The sequence below is a fragment of the Oenanthe melanoleuca genome, chromosome 3 (genome assembly GCF_029582105.1).
Source record: "Oenanthe melanoleuca isolate GR-GAL-2019-014 chromosome 3, OMel1.0, whole genome shotgun sequence".
NCBI lineage: Eukaryota > Metazoa > Chordata > Aves > Passeriformes > Muscicapidae > Oenanthe > Oenanthe melanoleuca.
This window is the reverse complement of record NC_079336.1, coordinates 75,458,420-75,471,039: the sequence shown is the minus strand read 5'-3', so window position 1 is coordinate 75,471,039 and position 12,620 is coordinate 75,458,420. Positions and strand designations below refer to the sequence as shown.

The 12,620-nt window shown below is 39.5% G+C and overlaps 1 protein-coding gene across 1 annotated transcript in view; it reads left to right on the top strand.

Moving 5' to 3' along the window:
- The window catches only part of CRIM1 (cysteine rich transmembrane BMP regulator 1), a 172,087-nt gene that overhangs the window by 118,979 nt on the left and 40,488 nt on the right, over nucleotides 1-12,620 (top strand). The window contains exons 6-7 of the mRNA XM_056487607.1: nucleotides 775-957; nucleotides 1,832-2,029. Of these exons, the coding sequence (XP_056343582.1) occupies nucleotides 775-957; nucleotides 1,832-2,029 (381 nt within the window). The remainder of the gene's footprint in view (nucleotides 1-774; nucleotides 958-1,831; nucleotides 2,030-12,620) is intronic.

The following is a 12,620-nucleotide window of genomic DNA, read 5'->3' as shown; positions in this document are numbered from 1 at the left end:
CTTCCCAAAAATACTTCAAAATTTTGAGAGGCTCTCAGTTTCCCACAAAGTTTGGCTTTAATTATATGTCAAGGCTCTGCTTTAGATGGAGGCATATAAGAAATACCCATCTTATGTTTTTTGAAGCACTCAAGTGATCATGTAACTATTATTACAATTGAGTTTGTTGTTTTGTTTTATTTTTGTGGGGATTATGGTTGTGAACCGGCTATTACAGCTCCAGGTTGCTTGAAAAAAGAAGTGTTCAGTTCTGCATAACAGATAATTCAGTCACAAAATGTTTGAGATTTATTGGTTTGGGGTTTTTTACCTATTGCTTGGACAGCTTTAGTGCAATATATCCACCTGAGTTCCAAATCCTACAGAGAGGAAGGTTACACTTAAGAAACATCAGAAACTGACCTCTTAAAACAGAAAACATATTGTTTCATGTGCCAAAATTTGAAGTAGCTTCAGGTTCATTGAGAATTAGAAATTCATAACACGTACAAAGAAATAACTAGTGATGCAGCTATTTTCCAGGATTTTATTTTTTTAATTGAGGCTTTTAATTGTAGGCAGTTGCTCTGAAGGTTATTTTGAACAGCATTTTATTTTCTTTTCTTCCATAGCTGAAACACAAAATAAAATATACCACATTCTTAAAACGAAATTGTATTTGAGTTTACAAAATGAAAGAAAAATCAACTGATGCTTTTGTCAGAAGCAACATAAGCTTAACCATTTCCTGTTTAGCAGTATCTGTGAATGCTTTTTTCCTTTGTCTCCTTTCAGAAGTGAAGCCAACGTGCATATTTAACAGCATGGAATACCATGATGGAGACATGTTCCGCATGGATGCGTGCCGGTTCTGCCGGTGCCAGGGGGGAGTGTCCATCTGCTTCTCTGCCCAGTGTGGTGAGCTGCACTGCGACAGGTACTACGTGCCCGAAGGAGAGTGCTGCCCCGTCTGTGAAGGTACAGTCTCTTCTCAGTCCTGTCTGCTTTTAATTCTGCTGGGTGAAGTTTGCAAGTTCCTCCATAATTCAGTTTATCTCTACATTTTGTTGCTCCTTGAATGTGCTGTTGTGTTCTTTGCAGTGCTTCTCTGACTTTGACACTACTTCTTAGATATGGTCAAGTGTGCAGTGCTTTTGGGGGGGCCTTCTTGACAAACAAGATAAAAAAACTGTTTCTAATTTCTGCACATACATTTAGACAGGCATCTCCAGAGCTGCCATTGTGGCCCCGAGACAAATTTCCATTGCTTTGCAACCTGCTTCTTACTCTGTTCAGCTGAAGTAATGCACACAGCTTCTTGCCTCTACCATTGCAGCAAAGCAGTGGGGCAGCAATGACTTGTCAGTGTTTTTCTCTTCCTCTTTGCCTGACAGTTACCTTTGATTAGCCACCATGATAAGTTGTATACATTCACGTAAAGTATACATCTTTTTAACTATTAGTGCATCTTACCACATCTCTGGTGTACTATTATTTCTGAAAAGCAAAATTATTCAAGTAATGAATAATTATTTCAAGTAATGAATTAGCATATATAGACTTGCATGGAACTTGAGGAGAAATCTTACACAGAGTACACTCCCTAAAATTCTGGTATTTAAATACTCAGATATTAATTTGATTGCTAGCATGTAAGTGGGGACTTGTGGCTTTCAAGGGGCAAAAACTGAAGTGAACTTCTCATGGTGTAAAAGAGTGTTGCAGTGCTGACATGAGTCATTCCAGTGGGTTGTTGGTGCAAAAAAAGAACCAGTAGATCCAAGAACCGTTTCCCGCTGAAGAGCAGAAACAATAAATTAGAACACAAGTTGAAGCACACGTTCTCTTGCAGACCCGCTCTACCCAGTGAGCAACCCTGCTGGCTGCTACGCCAACGGGCAGATCCAGGCGCACGGGGACCGCTGGCGCGAGGACGACTGCACCTTCTGCCAGTGCATCAACGGGGACCCGCACTGCGTGGCCACCGCCTGCGGGCAGAGCTGCCTCAACCCCGTCAAGGTCCCCGGGGAGTGCTGCCCTGTCTGTGAAGGTACGAGTGGTCTTCTACTCCCTGGGCTTTGTCTGCCATGCCATGCTTACCTGGCAGCTCTCGGTTCACTGCAAGGTTTTGGAGGATTGAAGAAGCTGGTGTGGCGTTGGAACATCAGCATGGTTTAGCTATGCCTGTATGTTGGCAATCCCTGGTGCTCCTTTGGTACAAAGAGTATAGTAAGAGGTGGTTGATGTCAGCATTATTTACTAATTTTTCTCGTAGCTTTGCTCAAACCTTACTAATAAATTTAGGAGAAGTTATAAGGTTAAAATGTTTATCACTAGGTATTACTGTTAATTGGATTATTCCTGTTTTCTTCTTCACCACTGTCATGCAGTTGCAACTAAAAATCTCTTTGTACAGCATCGCTTGATATTGGACATAATTATTTCAGTGAAACTTATAGAACAGGCTATTACCTGGGAGATAGATTAATTTTTCAACTTTACAATTATTTTTTCATTTGTTTGTAGAAATAAGTACATGTATATGGTATAACTGACTGAGATTTAACCTAACTATAAGGTAAAATGCTTGCCCAGCCTGAGAATGGAAATGTGAAGACTTGAAAAGTGAGACATTAAAAAAATATTTTGAATTGTACTTATAAATGTACATCTAGAGCTGCATTTTATGGAGTAGCTGTTCCTCAGAAAAAATCACATTTAGAAATGGTTCGTCTGGACCTAGAGCCATCTTTACGTTATACAAACACTTGTGGGTGCTCAGTGAGTTGCCACTTAGGTTCTTCTCATTCCATGTCTGATTAAAAAAAATAATAATAATTTTGTATATCTACATGTGTCTCAGGGCCCTTCTTGGTTTGCAGGATCCATCCAAGTAAGCTCACTGTGATACTTACTTTTTAGGATAAATCTGAAGAGCATAAGGATTTCTTAGAGATGCTCTTTAACTCCAGCATTCATGTCACTAGGTATGAAGAAGTTGTTTGATGCAATGTTTAAAAGCTGCTGGTGAATTGTACAGAATTGCTCTACTTGCACTGGATTAATGCCACTGTGAGGAAGCAGGTTAACTGCTGTTAATCCCCAGGATGGGTATCACAGAGCCTGTGCTGTCACCCCTCATTATCTAGGTGTCTGAGCCAGCTTGGGAAGGCAGTACAGAGAGAGGCTGATGGAAGGATTTGCAACATGTTAATACACTGAGAGGATTCTTTTCCTCTAATGAGGGAAGGATAGGCAAATGTCTGTATTTTCCTCTTCCAGACTGGAGAAAATGGATGAGAGATAATTGAGTTAAATGCAGATATAGATATATATATATATATATATATATGTGTGTGTGTGTATGTGAGCTAATTATGAAGAGCCGTGGGAAGCAAACGCAGGGTCAAGTGTAGGTTTCCATCCTTCATTGCTAAAAGTTCAAAAATAAACAAGCTGGTGCTTCATTAACACACCACAGTAATGACTGTGCAGTGCTCTCAGGACACAAGTTAGGTCCTCTGGGCTAGGCTGTGTAATTCTATGCAGTAACATGTTTCTACTTTTAGAAGAAGATGTAGCTACAACTCTTTAGTGCATAAAAGTTGTTCAGTAGTTGCTTGGGTGAGTGACTTATGGAGTCACACAATAGAATTGTGGAATCAATATTTAAATGAGGTCCTTGTGTAATCGAAATTATATTTTATTTAAAAATAGTCTGGCTTATTATTTGTTTGTCACGTTAGCTGTTGTAGGATGTATGCTTAATTGTGGTCATCTAGTTTTGAGTGTGTCATCTGGAAGGCAGTGATACTGAATGGTATTTTGGGGAACTTCTAAGTTTTAAGTTTAAAGCATCACATTTGCCTTGGTGGGCTTTTTTTTAACAGGTAATGAAACTATGTAAGTAGTGGAACAAACAATTAGTAGAAGTGCTTCTAGTTCATGCTAGGATCAAGTTTCAGCATACTTAGGTACCAGAGGTCAGAGAACATCTGAAAACACTTGAATCTTCTCCTCTTTTTTCCCTTCTCTCTCCCACAGCAAACAAATATAATTAAACCAGATTATTATGATCAATTATTGCAAATTACTTAATTCCAGGAATCCAGATAAGGGATTATTTCAAGGATCGAAAAATACTGGACTGTTAAAACACATTAGTGAGTTCAGATGCACCCAAGATTTAAAAGATTGAGTTTGCAAGAGGCATCTTTGGATGATTTGATAGAAGTTATTCAGCATCTAAGATTTAACAATTTATCTTGCAATAATAACAAATGAAAAAATCCTTAAGAAATGAACCATCAAGGGTACCAGCAAATCTCTTGAAGTTATGTTTTGGGGCATCACACAAGTTCAAGGCTGTTACACCTTGTGATTAGCAGCTTGAATAGAAGTATTTAGATACATGAGAGCAAGGTATTACCTGATTTGAAGTATGAGCCCTGTGTGTCTTTCTGAATCTGTTAACATTTTTCTTTGAAAGCACTCATTAAGAAAATCCAAGAACGTTAGGGGAAAATGGCAATGTGTGGTGGTTTGTTAGATGTTGACTGTCTGCATTTAACATTAACAATGTGTATCTAAATTTTTTTTTGAATAAAAGGTAGTGTTTGAGCTGATGGCAGCAGTGACTTGTGTGTTAGCTGTAGACTTCTGGCCCACCTCCAAGGTCAGATAGTTTCATGTGTCTTAAGCCTTAAATCTGAGATTAGTAGTGTTTCTACTTGGAGTTAAGTGTGTCGGGTAGGAAACAGGCACTGTCTGCTTTCATCACAATACAGCTGTCACTTGCTAATCCAGTAGGCAAGGAGCTAATTTAGATTTCTGTTCTCTGGTTTTCTCCTTGTTCTAAGGCTGAACTGGAGAAGTATGCATGCTGTGGAAAGAGAGTTAAAAACTTTTACTTCCTTTGCACAACTGATTTTTCCTGAATTTTACTTATATCATTTTAATGTCAGCCTAGTTCCATCTAAAATGCTATTTTGTTTCTGCCATCACCCAGCCACCTGACATCTCCATTCTCTTAATCAGGTAAGCTGCATGGATCAGTGCTCCTTCCCATTTTAGATCAGCTTCTCACTCTTTTTCCTGAGCATTGTTTCTGTTGATGAAGTTCTGCTGCTGATGCTCACTGTGTCGTCCATGACCTGCAGGAGTGGTGGGAACAGGGGAGAATAAGGTCCTGGCTGGGAAGCTGGCTGACAAACCAATCCTTTGATTTTAATGATTCTAATGAAAAAAATGTGCAGTTCATTTTAATGGAGCTACAAGCAATGAAGTAACTTCCAGGTACATTTTTTCCTGAAGAGGAATAAAATGCATCATTGTCAGCCATTTGATGCTTTTCTGCATACCACCTCATTGCACTTGTAAATCCACAGCTTAACCTGAATTTTGCAATGCACTTTATGAGCAAAAGCATTGACTGTCCTGTGCTCTCCAGTTTGGTTTCTCCATCCTTCTGCTTCTCTAACTTCGTACTGTTCAGGAAAGAGAAGCAGAATTCTTATATAGTGTGGGCAAAGGTCTAGCATTGATGATGTTATACAAGTATCCAATGTTCAACTGTGCAAGTAATTAAAGCAGAAAAAGCAGTGCACTTTAGTGATATAGTCAATAAATGGACAAAAATAATGTAAACTTTGCAGCTGATTTTGAAATAGTAGTTTACTACTGATTGTAAAGATAAACATACCATGGTTTTGCACTCCTCTTTTGAATGACTTTGAGTTCTCACTCACACCTCAACATCTCAACACTCTGAACAAGAGTTTATACCGTAGAGAAATAACATCATTTTTGCAGACTACTTTAAAATTACTTCTTTTAAAAAGTTGTATTATGTAAGTGCATCATGAATATACTTTGCTTTTTTGCTCTTACTTGTATGCTACATTTCTTGATTCAGCTGTAGCTCTTACTTTTTGCATTAACTTTTTTTTTTTTTTTTTTGTGGAGACTAATGCAGGATGTAGGAAATAATAATGTGTATTTTAGAATCTTAACTATGCATGAGGTCTAAAGCAGAAAGGATGGAACTTGCTGAAAACCCCCTACTATCTTAGTTTAGTTGCTGATGGGATCAGTTTATGCCCATATTTCTATTTAGAAATAAATGTTAGATAAAGAATAAAAAGGAGGACATTTATATGCTTATCACTATTTTTTAAGCATGCATTTGTTTCTCATTGGGCTTCTATTTACATTTGAAAGAGAACCCACTTCCAGCAGCCAGCTTCAATTGTGTGAACTTACTTTAAACATGTCAGATATAAGCTCTTTAATATGCAAACCAAAACATTTAGTCAAAGACATTTCTATCATATATTTTGGTTGGAGTGTTGAGGGATACAGGGATTTGGGGGGCATGAAACTGATGAGAAAATTCTAATCAAAGCTGCTTGTGGATCTGGCCTGTCTGTGGCTCATCCAGAGTAAAATGTTATAAGTCACTTATCAGTCACTTCTGACTCTTCCTCTGTCTTTGATCTAAATGCTGCTGTACCTGCAGTTCTGCCAATTCAGTTATTTCTTGGCTAGTTTATAATCAGTTTCAATGAAGGATGTATTTGTTCCCATAGATAAGTTTACATTCCAGCAGCTTCATAAGGATAAATTTTTTCTTGGACTGCTCTTGCAAAAAAATTTTGCTGCCACAGATCACATATAACATACTAGAAATTCTGTGTATGAAGATTCTTGAAATATAAGCACAGTATGTCAGCACACAGATGTATTCAGCCTTTGAATGTGGTAAATTCAGACCAAACTGGAACATTCCCGTTCCCTCTGATGTTCTTACTACTGCAGTGAGAAAACCAGGCTGTGGGGATTGCAGAGACTGAAGTTACAAAAAAGTAGCTGTTGACACTTCTCTAAACTGGAGACCAAGATGGAGTAATTGTGATATTTCTGTTACTATACAGAGTGGATTTGTATTTATTCTCTGTAGTAAACCCTTTTTAATTCTTCCTAACATGCTGCTGTATATGTATCCATGGTGTATATCCTGTATGTGTGCTATGCAATATCCATTCCCGTGTTGATTGGATGCCCAGATTGGTTTGAAAAGTGAAATTTTCTGAATGCTTGTGTTGGGTTTGCTGGGCTTGGGGAAGATGGTAACAGTCACTCTCCTCATCTCAATCTTGCCTGCTGCTGCTGGAAGGGGAGGCTGGGTGAGGTGCTTGAGGTGCTTTACACTGGGGCTCCCTGGGGAGATTGATGAGGAGGAAGAGACAGGAGCATGGAGGGGGGTAGGTGCATAAAGGAGAGGGGTATTTATGGATGTGGTATGCCAAAACAATGGGTTTATATATGGATTTAATTTCCAAATCTGTGGGCAGCCTCTCTTGAGTTGCACTGTAGTTGGTATCCACTGGTACCTTTACCAGCTCTGTTTGGTGTTTTTACTAGCTCAGATCAAAGCTAAATTTATCTATAGACAACAAAGCTAAAAAGAAGAGCCAGTGTCTTGGAAGGCAGAGTATGAATTCATATATGTTTTAAAGCAGAGAACTGACAGAAAGATGCTGACCAGATTCAACAAGGGAAAATACAACATGCTATGCTGTGAGGAACCAACTTAATTTTGATTTTTGTCTCAACATTGTTTGACCAGAGGTACATGGGGAAAGGGCTGCATGTGTGCCGCTTGCAGGAGGCAGCTAGGAGAAGATGGAGGAAAGCCCTGTCTCCAGGAACACTTTGCCTAACAGCCATTTCATGTCTCACATGGAATAGGCAGTCAGAGACCACCAAGGGCTCTGTGTCCTCCAGAGAGGCTCTCCACTCGGGTGGCAAAGGGTCTCCACCAATGGACTGCAGTCAAACATTCAACTGGGCCAGCAGTCTACTGCTAGCCAGCAGACCTTGGGAGGAGCTGGGGGTATGGAAATAACTGTGCCACAAACTGCTGGGCTATTTTTCACCCTGGCTCTTTTTGCTTGTTCTTGCCCCCTCACTCTGCTTGCTGGCTAGACACCTGTTGACCACTCCCTTCTTCCTCACCTGCTCCAGCCATCACCTGTCCTGCCCCCCTGCGTTCCTGCCCAGGTTTCTGCTTGGGCCACCTGCTTCCAGCCCTGTGTCTCTGATCAGGCCTGTGCCCAGGATCCCTGCTGCAGCCCTGTCTGGGGTGCTGGTCTCCTGGTGTCCAGTCCTGTGTCCATGGGAGCTGTGCCTGCAGCTCTGTGCCTCTCCGGCAGGCACCGCACGCCCCCGGCCACATGGACATCATGGATGGCACGCTCCCAAGTTCTGGTGGTAACCCCAATTTCTACCTCTGTCTCTCCTCTCTCTCCCCCCTGCCATTGTTTCCTTCTCCAGCCTCCTTTTCTGTCTTTCCTACTCTTCTTTAGTTGAGCATTGCCCTTTTCATTACCCATAAACGATTCTCAGATATAATACTTGCCTCATTTGGTTTGATTCTGTCCTAGATCATCTGCTTTAAAAGAACTCCTTGCAGGTTCCCCCTTAGTGGAATGTGACATGCTTGGAGGAGATTCTTCACAATTCCTGAAGCATAATGATTGTTAAATAGCAGCTTTCCAGGAGAGGTTTGGTGATTAAGGGGGAAGAACAGGTTGAACATGGATTAACAGTGCCTTGAGAAGGCAAATACCATACTGAAATTAAGATCAAGAGGAGAATTCACAAGATCTGAAGTCATCCTTTTTTTCTCTCTTTCCTGTGGGTGGGTATATCCCTGGATGACATAGGAGATACTTGGTTATTTTCTGTGCATTGCTTCTCTGATAAAGGTGGGAGCTGGAGAGCATTGGAGAGCTATGAGCACAGTCCAAAGTTTGTGAAACACATCCTAGGAAGACAGACTGAGTAAATTGGATTGGTTCAGCTTAAAATTAAACTATGAAGTCAGAATGTGACTTTAGCACTCACATATCAGTCCTCAAGTGCCTAAAAGGTTGTTCCAAAGAAAAAGATAAGACAAAAAAAGAATTGAATTGGATTACAAAAGAGAAAGATGGGATTTAAAGGAAGGCAGAAAGTTGTTGAGGAAAACAAAATTCTCTCTGTGGCATGTTGTGACTAAGATTGTCTTTTTGATGTGTTCAGGGCATGGCAGTTGTATTTTCAGCCTCAGTGAAGAGAGATTTGCTCAGGAAATTGCTTGCATATCTGAAAGCAGTAATGGTAATTCATGTGTACCTTTCAGTGCTCATGCAAGTGGTGGCTATAGCTTACCAATATATAGATCCTGATATGTAGTGGGGGCTTGGAGGAGAGGGTGTTTAGGGGACTTTTTAACTAAACATCAAAGTGTTCAAAACCCTTTTGAGAAGACATCTTGATGCAAGATGTTTCCCTGTTACCTGACACACCAAAGCCCATGGGCTGTGCATGGGGCATAATAATAAAAACCCAACGTGTGAAGCAGAGGTACTTTGAGGTGGCTGTTTCCACAGGGAGAGAGGCAGAAAACCTTTCCACAGAAAAGGCATGAAATTGGTGACAGAGTCATACTGAGACACGATAGTGTGGAGGGGCAGACCTTCCTTTATCCTTTATGTCCCCAAACTCAAGCCCTTCAGTTGACAGAGCTATTCAAGGCATGCACCTCCTTTCTCTGGTGAGAGCTGGGAAAAGCAGGCCCATTCCCTTCTGTGGATTCAGCACAAAGAATTAGTTTTAAATTTCTGATGGATGCTTCTATATAACTTCCATAGCTTCTGTAATGATATTGTCCCTCTGGGATTTGACTTTGTTTATTTAATCTATTATCTATTTCTCTGTTTGGTTTGTTTTCTCTTTCTTTGTTTTCTACACTTCTCTTCATTAAGAGCCAAGGCTTAGGCAGTCATACTGGCCTTCTGTGCTTTCCCCATGGTTTTAGAGCCAATGGCTTATTTTTGCAGCAAAAGGAAAGGGCCCCATTTCTTCAGCTTAAAACAGACAACTAGGTAGAGGGAGAAGGGGTTTTTTCAAGTGCCATAAGGGACTGCAAAATATTGATATGTGCTCACACTTGTTTTGGCTCAGAGCAGCTCTTCATGGGGGCTGGTCTAGGTTCCTGTTCCACTGCAGCTAACCAGATGCATTGGCAATCACTGCAGTTACTACTGCTGCTTACAGACCTGCTTGCTTCTTGCTGTGCTAATAACTTTGCTTTCTAAGTAACGTTACTATGGTTTAAATAGCAATTCCATTTTTAAAAAATTGTACAAAAAAAAGAGGGAATATCCTATATTAATATATAATAGCATGTGAATAATTCTAAAGAAGCTACAGTGATAGAAATAATTGTTTCCCTCAGGCCATCTGCATCTATGGACAGCCATCTGCAAATTGGGGTAATAGCTGTGTTCACAGGAAGTAAATATTGGTTAGGATAGTATGAATTTTTTATATTTTTTTAACAAGATAATAAATACAAGTGTTCAGCACTGGCACTGATGCCAAAAATGTCCCTTAGGAAAGTCTGTGGTTGCTTCTATTCCCTTGCATCTCTCAGAGGCTCAGGCTATTCATAGAGAAAGCTGATACACAGTAATTGGTTATCTCACAGCAGTCCTTCTGCAAAAGAGCCCTCAGGTACAAGTGGCAGGGTGCCAGCATAAGCTGTGAATGAGAAATTAAGTGTTAAACAAAATCCCGTCAGAGGATTTTCATGAATAAGACCCACAGTACTTTGCTGTCATTATGGCTGACACTTTATCTTCACAAAAAGAAATTAACATTTTCATCAATAAAGGAATCCAAACTCTAGCTGAGATGTAATTCAGTTCAGTTCCTTTAGCGTGTCTAGCACTTCATTAAGTAAAAACAGGCAGCAGAGTCCAGTGAAAAGAAATTTGATTCATTCAGGATGAAGTCAGTGGTAGTGAGCAGTGTTCACTGACACGGGCTGTGGGCTCAGAGTCCTCCTTAGAGCATGAAATGTAAGTTATTGTTCAGCAGCTGGGCTGCAGCTCCCAACCAGCCCTTTCATCAGAGTCAATTAGGGGATGCAAACGCCACGCTGCAGAGAATTGGGCTTCTCTTTGCCAGATCATGATTTAGTGTAGTGGCTCTAGAGAAGGAAGCTGAGACTGTTGAACCACTGTGTGATGAAACCAAACTGGCCAGTGCAAGCCAGTGAAATTCAGGAAGACTGTACGAGTATGGAATAACATTTACATGGTTTTCAGTGATTCATCATTGAATTCAGTGGGAGACTGCTGAAAGGATAAATAACCAGAGAATCCTAATGAGTATGTGTCAGAGAATGTCTCACTTATAAAAAAACTCATGGATCCTCCTAATTTTTTTCAGAAGCAATGGTTTTCAGAGACTTGCCCCAGCTGTACACTAATTTAGCATTTATCTTCACCAAGTAAAAATAAGTGAATGCCTTCTTAATGTATTTGGGCATTTCTTGATAGACTTCATTCTCCTTCAGCAAGGAGAATCTTAATGTCATTCCACCTAAAATTGTCAAAAAAAGTTATAAGCATTAAAATTCATTTGAAGAATATATATGCCTGTTAAACCAAAAACTGCTAGAATTGATTATGACAGAAAAAAGGTTTTAACTTCACATTTTGGGAGTAGAAAGTATGTATTTTGATTGCATCACTGCAAAAAAGACATGCATATACCCCTTTCTTTACTCTGCAGCAATAAATAGTCTTTGATTATAATAGTTGCTTTCAAAGAAAAAATGCATAGTTTAGTAGTTTCAGGTTGGCAGCATGAATAAAATTTGAGAGAAAAGGCTGCCAAACTGAAGTATGTGTTTGGAGGTATTAATGAATGTATTTTCAGTGTTACTTATGATATTAGAAAATTATATCACCTAAGTCCTTGCATACATTTGTAAATTGTTGTGTGATGCTGAATTGTTGAACCCTGATAGCCAACAGAGATAGCTAAATTCTGGGAAAAAATTTCCTGTGAGGCATTAGGTATTTCAAATGCAGGAAGGAAATTCTTTAGCCCAGGACTCAGGGTTGATATTTTTCATGTAATGAATTGGAGGGGCGGGGAAGGCTGGAATGCGAACTATGAGGATGGAAAACATTTAGTCACTCTTGGAATGATATGAATGTTTTTACAGGAAGCTTAAGTAAACACACATGCTGCTGCTTAGTAGGCTGCAGTTAACTTTTTTGGACAGTAGACAAAATTTAAACAAGTCTGCAGACTCGAATGAAAGGCTGTTGAGCAGCACACCCTTCAGGCCCAGTTTTGAGGCAGTTGTCACTTAAAACATTAGGTAAAAAGTTAGACTACTTTTTGGTTGGTTTTTTTTTCCTTTTTTTTTATGGTAAATGCTTGAATGCACTGATTTTTTAGTTTCTTTAAGTCAGTTGATAGGATTTTGGTTTCATAGGATTAAAACATTTACTTTTTTTAAAGGTGTAGTCTGTGTTTTGAATTACTACAGAAGAGGGAGCTATTTCACTTTCCCCAAACACGGGCATGTTCTTTATTATTCACACTGGAGATCTTTCTCCTTCTTTAGAACATGGTTTTTATTCATTTTTTTCTTTTTTTTTTTCCCCAGAAGAGGTTTTCATTTTATGAAAACAAAAGAGGTGTTGAACATCCTAGAATCATATTCTGTAACTTATTCAGAAGAAATGTTTCAGAAGAAAAAGTTTAGAATAAATAGTTATTTTCCTGCTTCCAAC